This window comes from Passer montanus, unplaced genomic scaffold (assembly GCF_014805655.1).
Source record: "Passer montanus isolate IOZ18808 unplaced genomic scaffold, ASM1480565v1 scaffold10, whole genome shotgun sequence".
Lineage (NCBI taxonomy): Eukaryota > Metazoa > Chordata > Aves > Passeriformes > Passeridae > Passer > Passer montanus.
In genome coordinates, this window is record NW_024356505.1 from 27,806,793 (window position 1) to 27,825,218 (window position 18,426).

Here is an 18,426-nt window from a genome sequence, read left to right on the forward strand (position 1 = left end):
ACCCAGCACAATGTGTAGAGTATCAGTTATTCACTCCTTTCCTGTCAGAAAATGACTCTTCATAGCAGAGAGCTTTCTTCAAAGGTTTAAGCCAATAGAACAAATAGCTTTGGAAAAGGAGAGCTGAATGGATAACAGAAGTCAGTTGTGATCCCAATCAGCAGAAAGCATTTGTCAGCACTGTTGTACGGGAGAGTTATTAAGGAGGATTTGAAGGAGGATGGTGCTATGGTTTTCTGGTTTAGCTGCTCCTTCAAAGCAGAGTGGAAAACACGTTATGCCTTCAGATACGCAGTAATGGATACTACTCTGAGCTGACCAAGGATAGAAATAGATCTTTTTTTCCATAAGATATGGTATTAGCACTGCTGTGGGCTTTGACAGGTAAAGCATCCAGCTCATGTTTGATGTGATTGAGAAAGGGCAGCCAGTGTGAGGGTTCAGAGGAATAATGGCATGGTTGGAGATGGCTTGTTAGGGATAAGTACTCGTTAAAGCCAACAGAAGATGTTGTAAGAACTCCTATATAAAATTAAGAGTGCTGTAAAATATGTGTACACTGCTGCATCTGGCCTGGAGTGAGTCTGCAATGCTGTTGCACTGTTGTATCTGCTCTTTTGGAGAGAGAAATTTAGCAAATCAGATACTTCCAGATGTTTGCAAATCTAACTGTGGTCACAAAGAGAGCCTTAGAGTTCATGTAATATTTATAAACTTTCCTCACAGATTCATAAATGAACAGTGACAGCACAATTTGCATTTTTGTCAGAGAAAAATGAGTATAATTAATCCCCAAATTTTGTATGGTTAATAGTCTTGGATCCTTCACTGATCCACTGTATGTGAAAGAGCTTCTGTTCATGTTGCCTTTTAAACATTGCAATTCTAATAGATGGGGAAACTCACAGAAGTGCATCCTCCTTATTTGAACATCAGCAGCAGCAACAACAACAATCCTCTGCTTTGTTATATAATGTCCTATCTATGGAGTATGTTCATGTAAAGAAATAACAGTCTCAGCAAGTCCAGTTGCTGAGAGGATGGGAGTTTTTTTTCCCTACTTTGGAGTTAACATGTTAGTGCAATTTTAGGTTGCAGTGTGGTTTCTACGAAAGAGGAGCAACAACTGTCCAAAGATCCAGTTATTGGTATTTTTATAAAAAAATAAAAATAAAAATCACTGCTGTTACATACCTTAACTTGAATGAGGCTTCAGCTGTTTGAGAGCTAGAAGTCTGGGTGATGTAAAATATAAACAAAGACAATAAACTGTAAAAAACCAAATACCACCCTGCTCCCCATCATCGCCAAAAAAACTCAATGAAGCAAAACAAACCCAAACCAACCACGACAGGTTCTTTGACTTTTACAATCACCTCAATTTTTGCAGTTGATGGCAATATATTTACTCATTTAATTTTGACACATTAATTTTGATTTTCTAAGCTATATTGGGAGACTGATGACTTCTCTGTGCTAGGTAAATAGATCCATATTTTTTAAAATAACCGTTTGTCTAGATAATCTTCCTAGACCAAGCTTGTGATGCTTTCACCTCATTCCCATATCCCAGTGTAAATGGGCAAAGAGTCCTGCAGCATGTATGTAATAGTGGCTTGTGAAGGGTCTTGTTCTGTTCGCCATGTGGGGGTGGCAGCACACTCTCCCTACCAGAACCATATCCATCCCCTGCTCCTTTTCCGGGCACTGGCTACCTCTTCAGGGAGCTGTTTATGCCCAAGCAGGCTGGGCACAAAAAAGCAAAACTCAGAGCAGGATGAGTAGTTCTGCCCTTCTCTCTTGCTGAAATTTCCAGTGCTGTGTAAAAGTCCTGAAGGCCAGCAGTAAAGCATTTTCTCTCCATTAGCTTGATCTTTTTCCTTTCTCAGCTAATGGTGTAGTCACTCTTCATGGCACCTCTCTGTGCATGGAAGAGGAAGAGAGTCGTCAGTGTTGTAAAGCAACTAATTCTTGTCCTAGATGTGCAAAAATATTTGGCTAAAAATATTCACAGCCCCGGGTTCTGCAGCCTGCAGGGAAAGCACAGAGCCTGGGAAGTCGCTGGTCGTGCAAAATTTCAGCAAACAAATTCATGCTGTTGGAGGTGTTGGGACTTCAGTTGTTGAATTCCGTTTGACTGAAGATTTTTTTCTGTAAAAAATCATACAATTATAATGAATCAAGAAGCATTTGGGCAACACTGTCAGACACATGGTGTGAGTCTTGGGTTTGTCCTGTACAGGGCCGGGAGCTGGTCTCAATGATCCTTGTGGGTCCCTTCCAACTCAGAATATTCTATGATTCTATAAGGAATGGGTAGAAGTATAGAAACTGGTGTTGTTTTTATTGCTGTGACAGTTTAGCAAGAGTGGGAAAATCCAAATTCAGTCACCTGATTCTTTTGGTGAGGCCTCCCTGAGTAATGAGAAGTGGCTGGAGTCAGCCCCACAGGAATTTTGGGGGTGCCTTGAAGAAAGACCAGACTCTCTTTAACCTCTAAAAAGATGAGCCTACTTGAGATGAACTAGAGACATCACTGTATCAGTTACTTCTCTTTTGCATGAAATAGAGAACCCTGTGGTATGGACAATTTAATAATTTATTTAGGATTTTCCTTTGGCATGTTTTCAGTGTGCTTTTTTTAGATATAGGAGTTACTGTATGCAGATGTGTTTCCATCTCCAAGTTTATGGATTTCAAAAAAAAGCTTTGAATGGAAATTGTTCTGTTTAATGGAATATATAATAAGAGTTATAATAAGAAAACAGATATGCAGCTGTTTCTGGTGTGTGGTATTTGCTGTAAAACAGTAATGTTTCAGGCAATTAGTATAGTGGAAAATAACAAGTCCATTTAGGTTTCATAAAAGGCTGAGTGAAGGGCAGGAAGCTGTCATTTGCCTAAATATTATTAGCTATTTTCAAATGTCATATATAGCAGAAAAATTAAACAATTGAAAATTGCTTTTTCATATTTCTTAACACAGGTCATTTTTCAGAAATGTCTTTGGTTATAATTGCTCTATTCAGACCAACACTGAATGTTTTGATCCATTACATGCCTGAATTGGGCTTGAGTTCTCCATTTCTAATGTCCCTCTTTGCTTCCCAACTATAGCAATTTTTCATTCTGGAATAATATCCTATTTTTTCAAGACCAAAGATGTGTGGCTATAACTATCATTTGATGCTTCAAACTTTTACTAAATACTCATAATTTTTCTGCATAATGAATATTTCATAATACATTTTGTTTTGCATAGTTTGCATCTTTTAAACTGGTTGTGGCCCACCTTGCTGGAGAATACTCACATGCAAAAAACTGGTTCTCAGTAACCTCTAACAATTTTTGCCACCATTCAGTAAAGCAGAAGCCCAGAAAATAGTTTTACAATACCACTATTTAATTCAGTAGCATAGGAATAATATGCCTCTCACATTCTAATATTTAACATCACTTTGCTTTCTGTGCATTTTATTTTTGAACACAATTTTTACCAAAGATGGAGAGTAATTTAAAAACAAAATGAAACAAAACACCAAAACCCACATTTGTGTAGTTTTTTATTAGATCCAAGATAACCAGACCTCCTTTACCTGTAATGTGGAATAGCATCATTCATTGAAAGAATGCTTGGACTAAGAGTTGGTTTTTCCTTCTTTGAGGGTTTGCTCACTGACACCTGATGGTTAGGTGCTTACATTCAAGTGTGATAGACAGAACAATTTTGCTGCTTTTGCACTCAGTTTATGTGCTGGGTCTCTTTATAAAGGGAGTAACTGAAGGCACTCCAGTGGTAGGGAGAGGGGTCTCCTCCTCATTCTTTGTCAGGCAGAGGTGGATGAAAGCTGCTGACTAAGGAAGAAAAGTACTATAGCAAGGAACAAGGAGATGGGAGGTTAGCAAGACAGGTATCAGTGGTGATGAAAGGTTTCCTGGGCTCCAGAAATAATGCCAGCATTTGTTGCTGCTGACTTCACTGAAATCAAAGCCTGGAAGCAGGGACCTTATACATACACAGTGAGCAGGGAGAGATTGACTCACAAAACACTTTCATTTCAATTCTTTCCAATCTAGTGTCTCCGAGTTAATCATTCCAGTAGCTCATTAAAATATGAAAAAAAGAAGAAAAATATGGCTTTTGAGTTTAGCCTTATAAGTTCTTTCCAATCTAGTGTCTCTTGAGTTAATCATTCCAGTAGTTCATTAAAATATGAAAAAAAGAAAAATATGGCTTTTGAGTTTAGCCTTATAAAATTACTTTAAGAACATCCTTCAGAATGTGCTTGCTTAATAGGCTCCTGTGACAGAGTCCTCTAGCTGCTTTCATGTCCCACACTCTCCCATGAGGAGACAAATTGCCTTAGGGATGAGTGGGTTTTGGCTTCATTCCTTTTGTAAAAGTGGCCTTTAGGCAAGCCCCATTGTTTGGATCTGTTCTTCCCCAGCCACGATTTCAAACTCAATAGGGAAGATTTATAGTGCAGTAATTTAAATTACAGTGAATTAGACTAAATTACTGTCTTCATGTAGAAACACACATAAATGGATTATGAGTAGTGTGGACATGGCAGTACTTGGAACTACTGTCTGAACCCTGAATAATATAGAAATTCTGCTACAGAAAAGGAAGGTGCTTTGAACTGTTTCTTAGCTGATGAAGAGTGAACAAAAGTAATGCAGCTCTGAGCAGGAAATAAAAGCAGTGAAATGCCTCCTGTTACCATGGGCTGCCCTCTTTGCTTAGGGAGTTCTGTGTGTTTTCTAGAGCCTCAGCTAAGGTTGGCAGCAGTCAGTAGAAATACTTCTGTCATTATGGATCCCAAAGTTAGTCCCTGTTTTTTCTCCCTAGGCAAGGGAATGGTTCTGCCCTTTAAATGTTATTTTACCACTGCTCTTTGTGTATGATAAAATGATGATTTGCACTAAGTTTGCTTTATCAAAATCTTCTTTCTTGGCAAGCTGCCTCTTGTATTGGCTCAGAAAATCCTGGCTTTTTACTGACCAGTGCCTCTCAGTTTTGTAGTTAGGTTAGCTCTTCTTTTGCAAAATCCATTTATTTGATTAATAAAAAATTGCAGCTGTGCTATGGTGTTGCCAGGCCATGAAGCTATAGTAGAATTTCATTCAGAATTTCTGTTTTAAATATATTTCACTCCTAGTTGCTTTACAGAAAATTGCTTGAAATAAACTTGGTACCACCTCATGTGTATAATCTTTTGAAAAGATGTGGACAGGTGATACATTGATTTCTTCATTATCAACTTGATGGGGATGTAAATACAACATAAAGATTATAAAATATGGGATGGTGTAATGTAAAGTTTGTGTTGGGATGAGCTAGAAGGGGAATTGAGTGGGGCCCTATCCATTAAACCTTGTAATAACACTGTCATCTTCTTACTTTTTTCACAATATTACAAATGTTTTAGAACAGAAAAATCCTTCTTTTGGGGATTAGTGTTGTTTTTTTTTTTTCTTCTTGTTTATGTAAAGCCTGCTTGGCTTCATTCAATTATGCTGAGTTTGAAAGAAGAAATTTAGGCAATAATTGCATAGTTGAGGCTTTTCCATTTTGTCCATGATGTGAAGATATCTGTGATCTGTCTGAGAAATTAGTTTGTGAAGGCCAGCATTGCATAAGATGAAACAGGCAAACTTTTCCTCTGGCTGGCTGTCTTGTCAGTGCATGTGCATGGCAAAGAAAATGAGAAGTTAAAAACCAAGCTGAAAGGAAAGAAATCAGAAGCAACAGACACCCGTGAGGCTGTGACTAACACAGCCCTGGAGGTGCTAGATGATATAAGATAGCAAAATCATAAATACCCCATGGTTTTTGATCACTGGAGCAAAGTAATTCAGGAAAGATGCCTGTTTCAGTGATACATTTTGTCCATGCTAAATTGAAAGCAATCAACTTTGTCTAAAAGCATAGAGAAACCATTGCTGTGGTTTCTTTTGGTTATGGGTTGTTATGCCCAGTTAGGAAAAAGAGGAGCTACAGTGCACATCTTTCTTCCATTTGAGATGAAATTAAAACTCTGCTTCACAGACAGGAGCTGTGTACTGAACCATTCAGCCCATTGAAGAAACTGATTTAGTTTCCTGTAAGTTTTCACAAGAACCTTCAAGTAGGGGTGGTAGGTGTTAAGTGCTGTCAGTGGAATGTGCTCTTTGGCAGTAATAATTATGAAAACGTGTCTCACTGTAGGCAGAGAGTAAGAATTACTGGTCACAGCTGAGCCGAGAGATGGACAGCCCATGGAGCTCTTATTTGGAGAGAGAAGGCAAAGAAAGTGACTCTGGAAATGGCTCTATGAGGTAGATTCTGTTCTGTTCTAAGAGAGAAGATCTCTTTTGAAAAGAGATGGGAGGAAAAGGCCCCAAAATAGTTGCTTTCACTCACCTAGGAAAAGAAAGGATGGTAAAAATGGCAGCAAGGCAAAGATAATGAGCTTAGAGTATGCTTTAGCTGGCTTCAGGAGCTGGTGGGTACCTGTACTTACGAAAAATAATGTAAAAACACAGGAAAATACCAGGGTAGCTGGCATTTCTTTAAACACATTAAAAATACAATAAGGAATTAGCTGGTACACAGAAGAATAGAAGCACAGTAAGAGACTAGTAAGAATGCAATTTCAGAATGACTTCCAATAGGAGAAACAAAAATGCTAACTAAAGCATTTAAAGACAAGTTCAGAGGGTCTAATGTGGAGAGTGGCAAAGAAAATGTTACTAGAGAAATGAGATATAGGAATACTTAATATATGTCTTTACAAAGTGAGGAAAAATCATGTCCTAGGGAAATACAGACCAATCTTCTTAACTTTGATACACACAATGGTTCCAGAAAAAAAATTAATAGAAACCACTGTAGAACATGCAGAACCCAATTACATAAGTGGTCAATTTGTACTGGACCAGAACAAATTATATTAATTCAATGTAATCTTTTAACACAATAAGTGTGTGAGGATTTTATGTGATCCCATTTGACATGCTTGTGAGGAAAATGTGGAAATACATAACTTTCACAAAAACAATAAAACAAATTACCTCTTTTTCACAAAACTGGATTTAGTTCACTTTTAGGCTGAGAGAATTCAAGTGGGCATCTACTTTTGGTCTGTTTCCATTCAGTAGTAACTTGAATGATGAAAAAAGTCCACATAAAAAATTGAAGTAGATACCTAGTTTAATTACAGACACATTGGGGAATAGCACCAGATTCACAGTTGTGAATAGCAGAGAATTTTTTTGAATCACAGAAGAGAGATTCATGCAAAATACTGCTATCCATAGGAAGAAGAAATGGGACATACCTGACCAGGCTGTGGTTCTGCAGAAAGGGATTCTCTGTAAAGTGGAGAATCTGTGGAAATTATGTTCTGCTCAGCTTTTCTCAGCAAAGAGAAGACTTCCAAGGAGTTCTGTATGCAGTTTGGGCAAAATATGAGACAAACATCAGTGGCAAATTGAAGCAGTCCAAGTTGGGAAAATGTGGAGAATTTCAAAAGGTTTAACAACAATTAACATTGTACAGACTACAAAAGGAAAAAAAAAGGGTGTATCATGACAGTAGTCTGACAGACATGGAAAAAGAAAATAATGATAATTTATTATGAGATACTGCTGAAAGGAAGGGCAAAAGTAATGCAGTTTTGTTGGAAGCAAAAAGGATTCAGGCTGGATAGCAGGAAAAGTGCTCTATCAGGCTAGAGAAACACAGAAACAGGCTACTTAGAAAGACTGGAATCTTCCTCAAAGGGAGATTTTAGGAGCAGGTTAGACATATATCTGCCATATCTGAAAGTACCAGGTCTCTACACAGTGCATATGAGGTGGACTAAGTGATTTCTTGAGATCCCTTTTACTCCTCTGCTTCTGTAATTTTATGATTACAAACCAGCAACAACTAAGAATCTTCTGTTCTTACAGAACAGACTTTCAAGCAGTCAGTCTTGAAAGAAAGGTGCAGTAAGCTCAGAGACTGGCAGTGCTGCTTAGGAGAGGTCAGGTTGTTGATCTATTCTAAGAACAGGGGAAAAAATAGAGATTTATGCCTGTGATGTTTTAGCATTCCTGTGTGTGATACCGTTAAAGCAAGGTTGGACTTTTTTCATAACTGTAATTCATTCATGACATAAATTATGCATGCATGACATGCTGCCCAGTCATTTATGTCTGAGCAGACTGTAAAGATAGGGAAGGAAGTAATTGTAGTTATCCCATTGTTTGCATCCAATCTACTGAAGTAAGATGAAAGCACCTTGACAACTACAGGATGCAAGCAAACAGTACCTGACAGCTTGGTACAGGTGCATAAATCAGGAGCAGCTGGATGATTAAAGGCTCTAATGGCCCTAGCAAAAGTGCAACTGATGGTTTTCTTAAAAGGGGAGCTGATAGTCAATCCTCAATGGGCATAAGAATCGAAAGGAGCTGAAGAGGAGAAATGTGTAACTGGGTCAGGTAAAGAGTGACTAAGACCTAAAAAGAACATCTGCATGACTGTGATGTGATGGAAATTCCAAGTGACATTTCATGAGCTTAGGATCATACTTTTCTATATTTTTTTTTTGCTGAAGATAGCTTAGCATACTAATAGCTCAATTACAGTGGCACATGGTTGTGGCAGATGGGTGGGTGGAGAACTGCATGTCATCTCAGTATGAGTCTTTGCCTTTTTGAGTGCCAGAAAATCATAAGGGAGGAGCTCTTTTCTACCACTTTAGAAGATTCCTAAGCACCTCTTTTGGTACAGCTATGCATGGCCATCAGAGCTACAGCTCTTTAAGGCAGACTTTTATATTAATCAAGCTTTCTATTAAATTTTTCTTTCCATTGGTTTAAGTATGCAAGATTTCCTTCATCCTTTCCCACTCTTTCTGCTGTCTGAAAATCCAGACTAGGAACTGAATATTGTAAAATTCATATATTCTGAACCATATAAAAGTACAGCATGGAGGCTGGAAGTTATTGGAAGCAACCCCTTGCTCAAAGACTATTAACTGAAATGTTACAGGTTTGTCTTTTCAATTTAAGTTTGAATCCATCCAAGGATGGATGTAACACAGACTCACTGAGTGGGAATATTTTTCATTTATGTCCAGTAGGAAGGAATCTCTTGTCTTGCAGTGGGGGGGTTTTGCCTCTCATCCTTTGCTGTGTGACGCTAGGAAGATTCTGTCTGTCTTCTCCACCCCATTTTAGGCAGCCTCAAGGCTTCAGTTTACCTTCCTTTTAATTGCTTGTTTTTGCACATAATATTTGCATTCTATCAATGCAGGCACTGAAAAAAACTGCTGGTAAGGAAAATACCTCTAAATCACAAGGGGACAATAGAATAAGTGACTAATATTAATTTGATGGAAATTGCCCCTGTTCTGAAATTTCTAAGTTACTTCCCTGTGGGATAATCACAAATATCTTCCCTTCCTGTGTCTCACAGGCTGGACTTTCCAGGAGTTTGTCCTTTTAAGCTGCATATAGTCAAAGCTAAATGGGGGCTTTCAGCTGATATAGAAACAATAAATGTTTCTGTGTATGCAAGAGAATGTGTGTGGGTTTCTAGTGTGAGTCAGAAAAATAGAGTTATGATCCTCTCCTCCCAGAAGAGGTCATGTCTCATGACAGGTGAAAGGTCATTTGATCTGGAGAGTTGCTTTGACCTTCAGGATAGGGAGCAGCCCTACCCTGGGGCAGAGCTCAGACACGTAGCTCCTGCTGTATGGCTGTTCTAAGTTCTCTGTGCATTTGTTGTTCTTTGCTTAGTCCCTGTCATCAAGTTGTTCTGAGGAGATTTTACCAAATGCTGTAGAGCAAATGTCACAGACTGATCAGCTATTTGGTCATATAAGTTTGCAATGTTTGCAACAAAGTAATAGCTCCCTTCTCTAGATGCTTCACTGAAAACTGGAAAGATCTTTTTAAAACATTATCTCTGTTGCCTTCATGATTTCTTGACATCCAAGCATCTCAGTTGACTTAACTTGAACTGAGCAGCTTTGCTAAGAGGCTTAACAGTGTTTTTACTGTGGACAGCATGCTACTAAGATGCAGCAGATATCATAATTATAAGCTGCAGTATTTAACAACACCCCAGGAAACTTTCTGTCTAGCAGTACTGCTAAATAATGTTTATCCCATAATCTCTCATTAAAGGATTGTATAAATCAAGGTTATGTGATTTTTTTAATGATTCAGGGTTTTTTACTCCTAAGTTTCTATGGACTAGACCTTGATCAACATCCCCAAGGATAATTTATTTCCTTTCTACTCAAATTCCCAAGCAAGCATGGTCCATCACCATATTGGGCAGGAATATTGTAACTTTCTGTAGCTTCTTGTTTTGAGATAGAAGAGCTGGACCCATTAGAAGAGGGACTTTCTGGGGTGTGTATGATTCTTCTGGATTGAGTACACATGCAGCTTGATAGCCTGAGTCAGGAGAAAGAATTACCATTCAGCTTTAGTTATGTGCAGGATTAGAGACATGTGGCTGCTTCACCTCCAAAAAATGCACATTAGAGACAGGGAATTAGGGCAGATATACAAGATTTTACTCATGATGATAAAAATAGAACAAAGTTAATACTAACCTGTGTCATCGTTGTCGTCATCATTCCCCCTCCCACCCACACAGTGTAGAGCACACACAGGCAGTGTCTGCCATAATCTCCTTTTCTAATTGTGGTGGTATTCCAATAATCCCTTTTCCTCCTTATAGCTGCTTGGATTCTAACACCCAGCTGTTTTCCCCCTCTTCCTCCTATGCTGGCAGTCTCAGAAAAATATTTCTTGTCTGATGTAAGTGAAAGTACAGCTCTTTGACACAGAAGTAACAAAAGAAAAGTTGTCCAGTGTGTGTGCAAGAACCTGTGTCTATAACATCCTCAGCTGAACTCTGTGTAAGCAGCCACCCTGCCTTGGGAGTTGGAGGGTTTCCATGGTGGTAGGGCTGACTTCTGGATTCTTTATTTCAAGACCTGTTTATCTGGCCTCTTTAGATACCCAGGTTCAGTGTTTGCTTGGTCTAAAATAATCACAGTTTTAGTATCTTATATTACCTGATATTTTAAGTAAGTTTTATCTTGCAATGCAGATATTTATCTCATTATGAGGATTTATATCTTACAAGAGTAGTAGAAAAATTAGTTACAGCAACATGCTGAAGAAAGTGAAAATTAACATAGCTGACCCAGGCAAATAAGTTCAGTATTGGCTTTACTGCCTAAGCCTTAAAGAGGGTGATTTCTGAGGTGTAGTTTTCCCTTCTTCTGCCTATAAAAATAATATATTTCTTTCTGCATTGGTTTTCTTTACATTGAAGGGGTATACAACTCTGTAAAGAAAAAAGATCCATCTGTAAGAAGCAAAATATAATATGAGATAATGAAGAAAAATAATTTGAAGAATATCATATGTGTAATGTATTTCACGTGGTTTTTTATTTGTCAGACAGTTTCAGTGCTCTGAATTCAAGTTCTTTAAATTAACCAGAATTGTCATAATCCTTTTGATTTGATTAAATATGTCAGTGATGTGCCAAAGTTAAAATGATAGAAACCCTGAAAAGAAAATATCATTATGAAAAAACAACGAACTTGAAAAAGTCAGTGTTGAAGGCAGACCAGCATGGCTAATGACAATAAATGGAAATCCTGCTTGGGAATCTGATCCTTATCCAGCAAAGCATTTAATCCCATCATTTAAGCATATGAGTTCTTCCCTCTCTAAGCATCCAAATTGTCCCACTTAGGTAAGGGTGAGGTTAAGTGAGTTCCAAGACAGTTGCCATAGAGCTCAGCCCCTGTCAGACCAGAGCTTTTGCTGTCCTGGTGAGGGACACATCTTGCAGCAAGAGTTATGTATTGAATGGCATTTCTGTAGGCATTCCTGTGGTACAAGTTCAGTGCAGCCTAGAGGTTTCAAAGGTAGTCTGAGAATTATTGTTATGTTTGGGTACAAAGGGATAAAACATGCTTTTTACTGTAAGATGCAAGTCTTTTTTAATTGCAGCACAGAAAAAAAATGAAGGGGTATAGAAAAACAGATGAAAAATACATATATACAAAAGAATCTGATGTCTAGAATTCCACAGTTGAAAGGTTTTTCTGGTAAATGATGTTCTTGATTTGAATATACTTCAAATGTAGTGCAAAGGAATTGCTGTTTTGTGCTTCATTGTTAAAATATCTTACATGGAAATTTAGTTTCGTGTGAAAAGCTACTAGATGATAATATGGTGTAAGAATTAAAGTTTATTTTACTGTTTTATTGGAAGCACCTACTCCTTTACAGAGGCAAATGGCTCTTCAATCAATGAGTATTGTCAGGTGCATTATGGATAGTTTAGGGGCTTAAGTGCCTATTTCATCTTTGCAGACGTGTAACTCCTACAGTAGTAAGTACCCACTAAAGTTACATTGTTGCTTCCTCCAGCAGAAAAATTGTAAATTATAAAAATGAACATAAGGAGTACTGCAGTCTAAACCAATCTGCTGGTAATGTGTGCTCACTATCATTTCTAGAAAGCAAGGCCAGGTCTCTTTTCCTCACATAAATGGGACAGGACAGGGGTTTGCAGGAGTCTGGCTGGGCTCTCTCCTCTGGATAGTGGCAGAGGATTGACCAGAGCAGACTGTGGCTCTACATCTGGAACAAGGAGCTGACAGGGTTGATGCAAAAGGGGCTATAATTAATTCTACACCCACAGCACACCTTGTTTCAGTGGGAGACCTTTCTTTCCTCAGTGCTTTCATCATATTCCACAATGCCCATGACTTACGTATCACTTCTCCCTGTGCTAGGAGTTAAGTGCTGCTTGGCAAAAAGGGCAGCTTTACCCTTGGTAGGTTTCATGCTGAGGAAATTTCTCTGCTGCCTGTCTTCTGATGCCTTAAATCCATTTTTAACTGTACATAGCTTTTGTACCTGAGAATTGATGCTGTAATAATCTGCATTGGTAGTGAGTTCCACAAGATGAATATAAGAAGCAATTTGTATGCCCCACAAAACATGTCTTCACAGCTAATTTATTGCATTGTAATCTACTTCTGTTTCAGTGAAAAGCAATCATGGATATAGGAAAACAAAGAGATACACTACTATACTTGTGTTTGGACAAGAAGAATAAATGCAGAAAGTAGTGAAAAATAATTGGCAAAAATTGCTGTGTATGTTGTTTGTATAAATAGTAGAGTTAAGGACAAATATGTGTTTTTTCAGTTTAGTAGAATCTCATTTGGCTACAGATACAAAAAAAATACTGAAAATGAAAACCAGGTGGCTACTCTAACACTCCTTAATTCCTTTTTATATTCCCCTTATGTTTTGTAGCTGTGCAATGGTGGATCTGTGACTGATCTTGTGAAAGGATTTCTGAAGAGAGGCGAAAGGATGAATGAACTTATAATTGCTTACATTTTACGCGAAGCTCTGATGGTAAGATAGGCTTTCAATGAAAGGACAGTCAATATTCAGCTCATACTTTTTTCTTTAGATGAATGAAGATCATGTCCCCACTAACACAGCTCACTATCTTGTTTTATAGCAGTGTTTAATGAAATGAGGGGAATGTATAATTAGGATGGTTCTTTTTAAGCAAGCAAGGTAAATAGCAGGTAATCTGTTCATTTCACTATTAAGAGAATGAAAATTGATTTCTGACCATTGATCAATTTTCCTAGTAAATACAGCTCAGCATCAAAATTGCTTTTCTTTTAAGAAGTAGCAGAAATACCATCAAAATACTGTTCAGCCTCCTATTTTTGGATCCAAAGTATTTTTATAGTAAAATAATCCAAATATCCAGCAAATTCAAACCCTGTTACAAGAATTTGGTTCTGCTCATTAGGATCAACTGTCTTTATTTATAATTTTCTTATAATGAAATTTTACCTTTTCTGGTGTAATTTAGATCTTAGTAGTTTTCTTTGAGTTTATGCTCTGAAGGTATTATATGTAGATTTATAGTGATATTTTTCTGCTTTCGTTATAAATTTTCTATTTGTCATAAAGTGGGGCAATGAAAGAATATTTTTTCCTTATCATGTGGCAAGTGGTTTTGCAATAAGAATGACATCCCTGTGGTTTTGGATTAAAAAAAAGTTTCAAGTATTTTTCATACTTTTCCACTACTTTGTTGTTTCTGCAAATGTAATAGGGAGGACAGAGCTTTTATTAAAAGTTCATGTTTACATCTTGCCTTCCAGGGACTTCAGCACTTGCATGAAAACAAAACAATCCACCGTGATATTAAGGGAAATAATATCCTTTTGACCACTGAAGGAGGAGTCAAGCTTGTGGATTTTGGTATGTTATGTTTACTTATATACACAATGTTTTACACCTGAGGTATGGAAAATAGAATAGAGTAAATAAACCAGAAAATATGAACTGTGTTAATTTTTTGTTAAAAATCACTTGGATAACCAATATTACTTTTGTTAACTTGATGGAAATTTTAGTAATTTTGGTAAAGCTGTTTCAATAGCATGGCTAAAAATCAGAAATTATAATATGGTGGTAGTAAGTGCTTTGAGGCACAGAGTAAGTGAAATGGCAAAGTGAGAAAATAGGATTTAAAATAAGGTTGGTGTTCAGTTCCTCCAGGAACCATACACTGGTTCAGTGAAATTAGGAGCTGATAGTAAAAAGCTTCATGCTTTAAATGACAGTGTTTAAAACTGAATAGATATTGTGAAGAATGGGAGAGCTCCACCTCAGATGCATATACTTCTTTATTTGATTTAAAACAAAACAACAGGTATTTGAAGGCAGTAGAGGAGGAAATATTATATAGGTAATCCCCACTTTCTAAAATCGGGGAAGACAGATTTTGGCAAATCTGAATCTGAGAATTGGCATTAAAAGGGTCAGTTGAAGCCTGTTAGGCCTAAAAGCAGTCTTGGATGCTCCCATCTTTGATGTCACCACCAAAAGGGAAGAGGAGAGACATGGATAAGTGGATGCAACCTGTTATTTATCAGCAATACCACAGTCATTTGCCTAAAAGATTAGGTTTGACTCTTGTTTCATATAAGGGCATTTGCAGTGCTTGTTGTTATGAACGATTATGTTCAGGTAGAACACTGCCTTCTTATGTTAAAAGTAAATTTATTGGTCACTATTCACAGCACAGCAGACAATTGTAAATATATATAATTCAGCAGATGGAAAATCTTTGTTTTTCCTTTGGCCTTCTATTTTGTTAATGATTCTGATTCAACTGCTATATAACAATTGTTTAAACTAATCTTGGGATTTTAACTGTCTTCAGTATAGTATCTTCTGGCCAGTAGGTTGTATTTATGGAACTCTCATGACTTGACACACAAATTCCCAAAACTGTCAGGGTTAGTAATTCTTTTGAAATGTCATGTATTTCTTTTATATTCCTCACATAAAATCTTCTATTGGAGAATCTTTGTATTTCCTAAATCATCTGCAATATACTTACTAGTATTTTCTGATAGTCTGGAAGTTTATTGTGAGGCAAAAACCAGTATTTTTGCACACAGGCTTTTAATTTGTAGTGGAAAAAAATTTTAAGGTGCTGGAGGCAATTAGAGGATCAATGCTTCTGAAAATTAAATCATTTATGCAGATATCAAAACGTACAAGCTGTAGGGATGAGGACCTGAATTCTTTATTCCCCAGTTACTGCAATCTCCTGATAAGGCTGTAATTGAAAAATAATCTTAAATTATTGGGGGAAAATTGTGATGCCAAAATACAGGTTAGAACATGCACAAGAAACAAATATACATACACACACATTTATGTGGACTCAAAAGGGTCCTGGAATAGCTTCAGTCCATCCTCTCAAAGGAATATACAAATGGCACTTTTACTTCAGAGTAGATTGATATTTTCCCTGGCTTTCCCCCACCTCCTCAGGAAGAAAAACAATCTGAAGCCAATAATGAATAGTTTCAGAGGAATAAATTTATAGTCTTCATAAAATCATCATGGAAGATGTACCATTCACCATGCAGGCCGCTGCTTAAGGTATTCAGCTGGGATTTGTGGGATTTGTGTCTTCTACTTAAGGGGATTTAATCCCACATTAATCAGATTCCAAGATAATTTTTTTGAGCCGGGAATGTGAGTTGATGAAAATCTCTCATGTTGGCGTGCTACAGACTGTTGTACACAAGCATTTATTGGATCAGGGACTTAAACTCAGACATCTTTTATTATACAAGCTTATAAAATTGACAGGCTACGGAATGAGATAGACATGGAGGTATAGTTTCCTTTTCACCCACAAAATACTCAGGAGAAGCAAAATTTTTGATTTAGGCTGAACCAATTTTTACATGGGGCAAACAAACACAAAAATCCCAACCCAAATAATCACATCCCCCTTTCTAACATGCACACAGCTTTTCTGTGTGGAGAGGGGAACAGAGGCAGGGAGCCAAGGACTCCTTCAACCACCAAACACACATGACTAAGGAAGTGAGCCTTTCCCAAGACAACTTTATCTGCACCATCCTCCTGCATGCTGGATGCTGATGAGAGGTTCCTGAAGAAGCCTTTGCTGTCCTCCCCTGATACTATTTATGGTGGTTTTCTTCTAAACATAAACCCTGTGTCTGAAACACAGCCTTGTGAAGTGCCTTACGGAACACGAAACTAGAAAAAGACCTATTCTTAGTCTGTGTGTGCTGTGCAATCATTTCACTTTTTTGTCCTCTTTTTAAAGTATATTTAGGAACATTTTAAGAGTCATAAGTGAAAAAATATACCTTCTAGTGAATTAAATCATGTTTGAAAATGGCTTTTTTTTTCCTTCATTGCTTTTGTACTCTTTGAGCTTGGTGTAGTGTTCTGCCATAGTGAGTCCTTCCTTGCACAGCAGTACAAACTTTTCAGAAGCTTCATTTTGTGACATAATTTATACACATTGCTTTGTGGTCATTGTATCATAGGTATTTATGTATGCTGGGACCATAGTTTCTGAACACTGCACAATCTGTAATGGATAACCATCACAATACCCTTATGGAGAAGTAAATTACTTTAATTCCCAGTTAGCAGTGGGGGATCTGAAACTTTGAGAGACTGAGTTGCTTGAGGTAACACTGAAAATGTAGGGAAAATCTCTTCCAAAATCCAGGCTCTCTGAATAGTTTGTCTTTCTAGAGGTACTGGCAGTTAAAGAGATAGACTTCGAAAGAATACCACAGCCCCACAGCCATGCCTCACTCAGATTGCTCTGAAGAGTGAAATTTTTGTTTTCCCTTAAAATTATGCTGCAATATTGTTTAATCACCCCAGTAACATTCAGGTATCTAAGAAACACCAATCCCAATATAGATTAATGCTTAAATCAAGTCAAATACCTAAAGGAAGCCTATAAGAAAGTTGGAGAGAAACTATTTACAAGAGCATGTAGGGACAGGACAACAGGGAATGGCTTCAAACTGAAAAAGAGTAAGTTTAGATTAGATATTGGGAGAAAAAAATCTTTGCAGTGAGGGTGGTGAGGCACTAGAGCAGTTTGCCCAGAGAAGTTGTGGATGCCCCATCCCTGGAAGTGTTCACGGCCAGGCTGGATGGGCCTCTGAGAAACAGAGGGACACAATGTCCACAGCAGGGACATTGTTCACCTCTGGTCTGGTGAACAATGTCCCTGCTGTGGAAGATGAGTTTGAGCTAGATGATCTTTAAGACCACTTGCAACCCAGGCCATTCTGTAACATCCCACAGCAATGCTTCTGGAACTCAGTTGCTTATCAAGGAGCTGTCAGATAAAGTTTTAGTTTAAACTGTCTAAGCTACAAAAATTTTGAAATACTGTTACCAGGGATGCATCCTCTGGCCTTGCATCCATCTGGTATGATAATTTAGATCAGCAGGAAGAAACAAAATTATTTTTATTTTTTACAGAAATGAGTACCAGCCAAAGGGATCTACTGTGAGAATGTCCTCTGATCACAGATTCAGTCTATAAAGTCATTAAAATTCTAAATACATTAATAGTCCATATTTTCTTAGTAAGAGAAGGCTGACTGAAGGCAGTTTCCCTACCTGAACATTTGTGGGAATTAGCTTCTAAGCTGTTCTGATAGAAAAACTTTGAGGTAGGATGTTCTGCCTGAGAATTGCAGCAATTAGACTTCAAGCAAGGAATAGCCTCTACCACATTATATCGTTGTATTACATTCAAGCTGCTATGTTTTCAGTAAAAGATAGAGATTTGATAGGAAAATATACATTTACATTAAATTCTTTGTAGCACTTTCAAAAGTGACTGCTATGTAATTTGTTGCATAGAAAGAACTGGAGGCAAGTAAGGTGTGAATTAAATTATTTTTTTGATAAATATTCCTAATTATATTCTTGTTACCATACCAGTTTCTTATTACCATTCTGTGAAGAAAGTCTTTTACATCTGTTTCAGAACTTTGGTGG

The 18,426-nt window shown here is 37.5% G+C and overlaps 1 protein-coding gene across 1 annotated transcript in view; it reads left to right on the forward strand.

Annotated features, from left to right (window-relative positions):
* MYO3A (myosin IIIA) overlaps positions 1–18,426 on the forward strand; it is a 114,127-nt gene that overhangs the window by 17,764 nt on the left and 77,937 nt on the right. The window contains exons 4-5 of the mRNA XM_039709230.1: positions 13,342–13,446; positions 14,217–14,316. Coding sequence (XP_039565164.1) covers positions 13,342–13,446; positions 14,217–14,316 — 205 coding nt within the window. The remainder of the gene's footprint in view (positions 1–13,341; positions 13,447–14,216; positions 14,317–18,426) is intronic.